Source organism: Lactuca serriola, chromosome 1, assembly GCF_051521515.1.
Source record: "Lactuca serriola cultivar US96UC23 chromosome 1, Lser_US96UC23_V15, whole genome shotgun sequence".
In the NCBI taxonomy this organism is placed as follows: domain Eukaryota; kingdom Viridiplantae; phylum Streptophyta; class Magnoliopsida; order Asterales; family Asteraceae; genus Lactuca; species Lactuca serriola.
The window spans coordinates 204,095,752-204,102,645 of NC_136408.1; the positions used below are offsets into that span (position 1 = coordinate 204,095,752).

Here is a 6,894-nt window from a genome sequence, read left to right on the forward strand (position 1 = left end):
CTTTCATCTACCCATCATAACTATAGGTATAAAATATGTATACAGTTTAAATCAAATAAAACATGTATAATTTGTTCATCCAACATAGATATCAAGAACACGGATAATATGCACACATAGTACGTAATTTATATTAAATACTTCATATCTATGTGTAAGATGAAAGTAACTATGCACTCACTTGTTAAAGTGATGGCTCAAAATTCGGACAGCGCTTCGCATCTAACAATCGTCTTTTCCTTCGACGAAACCTAGCATTATTACTGCTAAGTTTTAATCTAATATTTATTGCGACTAGTTAACTCAAGGTCTACGAGTGATATTGTTTTATAAATTTTAAACAATACTTTTCAACTACTATGTACAGACAGGGGCCAGACATGAAACATTGAAGGGCATGACCATTTTGACATTTAAGTTGTTCTGAAATCCAACAACCCTATGCGGCCCTTCAAACCAGATTTCCCGTACCTATAGCAATTAGAAGGTATTCTTATATATATATATATATATATATATATATATATATATATATATATATATATATATATATATATATATTAAAGGAGGTTAGTTTTTAGGAATAGTGAACTTATCTGTTATTTGGCAAGAATCGTCCTTCTGTTTTCTTTGTTGTTTTCAAGGGTGTTATTGTTCTTTATTAATTTTTTTGAGGGTCTTCTTTGCTCTTTCTTCTCAACTAATCCCCCGTCTGTTTCTTTCATCTTTATCCGTATTTTCGAACCTTGTGCATTCAGTACTCTTTCTTCTTCTGTTTCCTTGCTTTCTCTGCATTACTCTTTCTTCCTTTTCGCGGTTCAGACGCATCCATTTGCTTCTTCTGCTTCCTTCGTTTGTGTGCAGGTAGAATGTTGGCTTTCTATTCCGTTTTCTTATCTTCTAATTGTCACGTTGTGTATTTTCGTTCCCGGTGTAGCTTTTTTTATTTTCTGTTCGTTGCGTTTAAATGTTGTGATGTACGGTCCGCGGAAACGACTTTGCCGTGATGGTGGCCCCTCAGCTGTTGCTGGTGACGCCGCCTCAACGTCAGCTGTTCCTTATGTTTAGGTTGCTCATGCTGCTCGTCGTGGTCGACGGCCAGGTCGGATGAGGCTTCCGCCCGTTCTTCCTTAATATGTTGACCTAGGGGATAGTCGTTGTGTCTGCGAGTATTGTGGTGCCTTTTTTTGGTTTTCTGAAAGGAGTATGAAATTATCTACGCGTAGTTATCCGAAGTATAGTCGTTTGTTGCAGGTCTGGTGAAGTTGTCCTGCCCTATCCCTCTACATTTCCACCTGAATACATGTCGCTTTTCCGTAATGACAGCTTCCCGAGGGACATTAGGGCCTATAATAGTATGTTCTCTATGACATCTTTTGGTGCCACTATAGACGATGAACTGAACGATGGTCGTGGTCCTTATGTTTTTAAGGTTTTAGGGAAAATTAGTCATAGGATCGGTTCCCTCTGTCCTGATGCTGTAAAGGGGCCTAGATTTCTGCATTTATATCTATTTGATATAGCTAACGAAGTTCAGAACAGGTTGAAATCGTTTAAAAATCCTCAGAAAAACCTTCTGGATGAGGGCGTCGTTAGGTTTCTTGTGTCCTTTCTCAGTGAGAATAACGAATACGTACGGACGTTTAAGACTGCAAAACAGTTTGCAGATGAGATGAACATCCCATCATATTCAGTTCGTCTGTTTAATGACATTGCAGATAGTAGGTATGATTTACCTACACCTGGATCTTTAGGTTGTATTGTTACAGGTGATGCGTCTGCTGGTGATCGTTACGACATTGTCATTCATTCCAATACAGGTCGTCCTCAGCGTATTAGTAAGCTACACCCTACTTGCATGCCTCTACATTAGCCGCTTTTGTTTCCATACGGTGAGCCCGGTTGGTGTCCGGCCATGAGATTAGGAAACAGAACTGATGCTGGGGCTAAAAACCTCACGGTAAATATGTATTATGCATACCACCTTCACGGGCGTCAGTACATATGGTCTGCTATTCTTAATTCTTCTAGATTGTTTCAGCAGTATTTAGTCGATGCGTTTACATGTATCGAAGATAGTCGTCTCCAGTTTTATGCAACACATCAGGAAACCCTTCGTTCCGAATATGTTGGAGGCCTTTATGATGCATTATCGAAAGGTGATAGGGAGTCCCGATCAGTTGGAAAACGTGTGTTCCTACCAGCATCTTTTACTGGTGGATGTTATATGTATAGCCACTATCAAGATGCTTTAGCGATCTGTAGGGTACATGGGAATCCACAGTATTTCATTACATTTACATGCAATGTCAAATGGCCGGAGATTACACGGTATATGGACATGCATGATCAGAGAGACCCGCAAAGCAGAGCATATATCATTGCTAGAGTATTCAAGCTGAAAGTACAATCCTTCATAAATTACCTAAAGCAGGATAAACCTTTTGGAGAAATTGATGCATGTACGTGTAACCATTCTTTTTATTTATCAATTATTACTTCACTTCTATAGTGTGCTCAGTATTGTTTCCCAACAGTTTATAACTATTTGTTAATTCCCATTTCGATTTGTTTCCCTTTTCGTATATAACAGATTTCTATATTTGTGTAGATCTGTACACAATTGAATTTCAAAAAAGAGGGCTTCCCCACTGTCACACATTAATTTGGGTAAATGCTGAATACAAGATAAAAACTCCGGAAGAAGTTGATGCGTTTATTACAGCAGAACTGCCGGATCCATCACTAGAGCCTCAACTATATGCAACTATAACAACGTGCATGATCCATGGTCCGTGTGGATTGCTTAATGAAAGAGCTTCATGTATGAAGGATGGAAAGTGCAGCAAACATTTCCCAAAGCCATTCCTCACTGCTACAGTCTTTGATACAGAAGGTTACGCTCGCTACAAACGCGGACCAGATGCCCAACACACAACATCAGGTGGAATCATTATCCACAATGGATATGTTGTGCCATATAACAAGAAACTTTGCTCCAGATTCGAAGCTCATATAAATGTAGAATATTGTGGGTGGAACATGATGATCAAATACCTTTTTAAGTATATCTCAAAGGGAACAGATCGTGTCAGATATTTCATTCAAAAGGATGTAGGTGTCAATGATGCTGGACCAAGAAAGACTGTAAATCAACAACCGGATGTCATGTGTCAAGAAAAGCAACGCATCGATGAGATAAAAACATATTTGGATGGTAGATATATTTGTCCACATGAAGCAGCATGGCGAATATTTGATTTCCCTATACATCACCGAAATCCAGTGGTCCAGATACTCTCAGTCCATGAAGAAAATACTCAGTCAATTCTTTTCAAGGAAGACACAACAATAATACAAGTTCTCCGTAATCCATCTGCTACCAGGACAACCCTTTTAGCATGGTTTGAAAGAAACGCAAAGGACCTGACGGGTCATGAGCACATATATATTGAGTATCCAAAATACTACAAATGGGATGGCCCTTCCAAATCGTGGGATAGGAGAGCAGCTGTTTCATCTAACATGGTTGGTCGTCTTGTATTTGTGCATCCATCATCTGGTGAATTGTTCTACTTGCGGTTGTTGCTGTGTCACCAAAAGGGTTTTACCTCTTTTGAAGATCTCCGAACCGTATCTGGTTATGTTCACCCTACATACAAATCTGCATGTAATGCACTTGGAATCATAGAGGATGACATTGAGTGGCTTGCTGCGTTCAATGATGCTTCTACATAGGCAACACCATTCCAACTCCGTCTTCTTTTTTGTAGTTTGTTATTATTCTGTGAAGTTACAGATCCAAACCTTTTATGGCAAAAGGCTTATGAAAAAATGTCATACGACTACATTTATAGATTAAAATCAACATTACCTGATAAGGCTTTCTCTGCAACAGACGATGTAGTTCGTCAGTAACTACTTCATGATCTAGAAGACATGCTCTCTTCTTCTGTTCCAGCAAGGTCACTTGCTCATTTCAATTTGCCCATGCCATCACCTGTTATGCATATAATTCTCCAAAATCGACTACTCCTGGAAGAGATGACTTACGACAAAAGGGTTTTGGCAGATCAGCATGCACAATTGCTTCCACAACTAAATATGCAGCAGATGGCGATCTATGGAAGTGTTGTTTCCTGTATAGAAGCTAACAAACAGATTCTTATGTTCGTTTATGGCCATGGGGGTACCGGAAAGACATTCCTTTGGACAACTATTCTTTATTTTTTTCGATCGCTCGGAAAGGTTGTTCTTGCAGTCGCCGCTTCCGGAATAGCATCATTGCTTTTGCCTTCTGGAACCACAACGCATTCGAGATTTAAGATACCAATTGATCTCGCCAGCAACAGATCATGCGATATAAAAAAAGAATATTACTAGCCGATCTTATGAAACATACATCACTCATAATATGGGATGAAGCCCCTATGAGTGATAGACGATGCTTTGAATATCTTGATAGGTCTTTACGGGATGTACTTGACTGTGACGAGAAGCCATTCGGTGGTATTTCAGTCCTTCTTGGTGGTGACTTTCGACAAACACTACCCGTTTTGCCAAAAGGCACACGATCCCAAATCATAGATCTTACACTGCCAAACTCATATCTATGGAAGTTTTTCGACATTCAGATGTTGACTCAAAACATGAGGCTCAGTTCCAATGAGGATAGGAATCCGCAGACAATGTCAACAGCCTTCTTTGCCGAATGGCTACTTCAAATTGGTGAGGGCATAGTTGGACGACCTGATACAGATGATCCACGCGACACGTCTTTGATTCAGATCCCTTATTCATTGCTGATACCTCCAGCTCATGACTCACTACAACAACTGATACGTTTTGTATACGACACAAAATTACTTAGCACTCCCACAGTAATCGATCTATCAACACGAGCGATTGTCTGTCCAACTAATGAAGCCGCCGATAATATCAACAACATCATCCTCAAATCGGTTGAAACGGATAGCAGGACATATAACAGTACGGATGCAATGGAACTGAATGGAAAACACACATCAGATTTAGAGGGATTGTTCCCCATAGAATACCTAAATCAGTTGACTTTCCCAGGAATACCACCACACACATTGGAATTAAAGTTGAAGACACCCATAATGTTAATGCGAAACATCATGCAACGAGATGGCTTTTGTAATGGAACAGACTAATTGTCACACAACTTCTGCCAGCAGTGATTGAGGCGACTATAATCACAGGGACATCCATCGGACAACGAGTCTATATACCTCGCATAAAGTTCATCCATAAACCATTAGATTTGCCCGTCTCATTTACATGAAAGCAATTCCCTGTTAAATTATGCTATGCAATGACGATCAACAAAAGCCAAGGGCAGTCTCTATAAAAAATCGGTGTTTATCTGTCTCAACCTGTTTTCTCACATGGGCAGTTGTATATAGCGCTTTCTAGAGCAACTTCCCCAGATTCATTGAAGATCCTTATAGAAAGAGATGATGATATGCCGTACAACGAAACAAAAAATGTTGTGTATAGAGACTTATTACAAAAAATCACTGCAACTGAGGTGTCCCACATCATCACCGCATACTGCCCGTTCATATCGTCATTTTACTATAGTCATTCAGTATTAGACACCAACAAATATTTATGTGTGTTACAGATATGTAGTAAACTACAAAACATATTATGATCTTTTACATAGGCTCATTATATCAATTTAAAATGGAAAGTTACTAACACATTTCACCTACTGTCAGAAACGAACAGCAAACAATGACCAGCATATCTGAATTGAAGCGCGATGGAATTGGAAGTCCAATAGAATTGAGAATTGTTCGGAAATGGAGGCACGATGTCCATCGATATGAAACCTAGTTTCTTGGGGTTGACAGATTTGTAAGTGAATAAAAAACAACGACACTACAATCTTTTATTAAGCGTAACACATATTGATTAATCAAAATTTCAACCATATTATTTTTCTTCCACAGGGAGATGCAATACAGATCTTAGGAAAACGTACGAACCAGTCATACATAGAATCGATACTCAATGTATCGGAATGTTACACCATATCAGAATACAGTTGCCCTGAATTAGATAAATATCAAAAAGTATTGGAGAACGATTTTTACATAGATGTTGGCCTCAGCTCTGTTATAAAACCACTTGCAAATACAATAACCATCCTGGCTACTTGGTTTCGTTTTGCTTTTAAATCGCAACTAACAGAACTTGGGGAACATCCACCATACTATCCCGGTACTATCATAATATACGAAACTGGTTTCACTCATTGAAAGTAACCATTTATCTGTCCACCTTTTTAGATTTCGTTGGTATGCTGTCCAAGATCAGAGACTGCATAAAACATGATGGCCAACCGTATGTTCTTCTTATTCTAACTGATGACAGGTACATCTAATAACACGTAATATATCACCCTAACAAAATCATCTCAACACTGCTGACAAAATGATTTCTGAATCTTTTAGAGGCAATGAGGTCCCAATAAATCTATGGAAAGAATGCTTTACGAATCCTATGAAATTCAATCGGAGTCTAATCACGCCACCCCCTGCTATGACAGTTGTAGCAGTTACAAATCTAAAACCTTCACTTTCTGGAGGTCTGTCACCCATTTTTTAATATATCATAACCACAATATGATATATGTTACTTATTACAATTCAAATTGTTATTGTAGGAACATTACGTCACGGATCCTCACATGCTACGCATGTGTATGTAAATCCACAAATCCTTGAAACCACAGAATTGATGAATCTGTAAACACTTACAACGAACCAAAATATATAAATACATTTAACCCAAAAACAAGGATCACATCTACATCAACAACATTGCAGGTATAGTGGTCCACATCGACCATCAACAACACCA

General features: G+C 38.8%; 3 protein-coding genes across 3 annotated transcripts; all 3 read left to right on the forward strand.

Annotated features, from left to right (window-relative positions):
* Positions 1-1,915: 1,915 nt before the first annotated feature.
* Positions 1,916-3,738, forward strand: LOC145065534 (uncharacterized). Its single transcript, XM_079012552.1, has 2 exons — positions 1,916-2,462; positions 2,612-3,738. The coding sequence occupies exons 1-2, from the start codon at positions 1,916-1,918 to the stop codon at positions 3,736-3,738; spliced, it is 1,674 nt and encodes a 557-aa protein (XP_078868678.1).
* A 201-nt stretch (positions 3,739-3,939) lies between these two features.
* On the forward strand, positions 3,940-4,383 carry LOC145065543 (uncharacterized). The gene has a single exon (XM_079012564.1). It carries the CDS (start codon positions 3,940-3,942, stop codon positions 4,381-4,383), a length of 444 nt encoding a protein of 147 aa, XP_078868690.1.
* Positions 4,384-4,430: 47 nt separating this feature from the next.
* Positions 4,431-5,177, forward strand: LOC145065551 (uncharacterized). The gene has a single exon (XM_079012575.1). The coding sequence runs from the start codon at positions 4,431-4,433 to the stop codon at positions 5,175-5,177; it is 747 nt and encodes a 248-aa protein (XP_078868701.1).
* The last annotated feature ends 1,717 nt before the right edge of the window (positions 5,178-6,894 follow it).

Coding starts and splice junctions, on each gene's coding strand:
- LOC145065534 (XM_079012552.1), top strand. CDS start 1,916: ATGAGATTAGGAAACAGAACTGATGCTGGGGCTAAAAACCTCACGGTA. Junction 2,463..2,611: donor TTTTGGAGAAATTGATGCAT/GTACGTGTAACC, acceptor ATATTTGTGTAG/ATCTGTACACAATTGAATTT.
- LOC145065543 (XM_079012564.1), top strand. CDS start 3,940: ATGCTCTCTTCTTCTGTTCCAGCAAGGTCACTTGCTCATTTCAATTTG.
- LOC145065551 (XM_079012575.1), top strand. CDS start 4,431: ATGAGTGATAGACGATGCTTTGAATATCTTGATAGGTCTTTACGGGAT.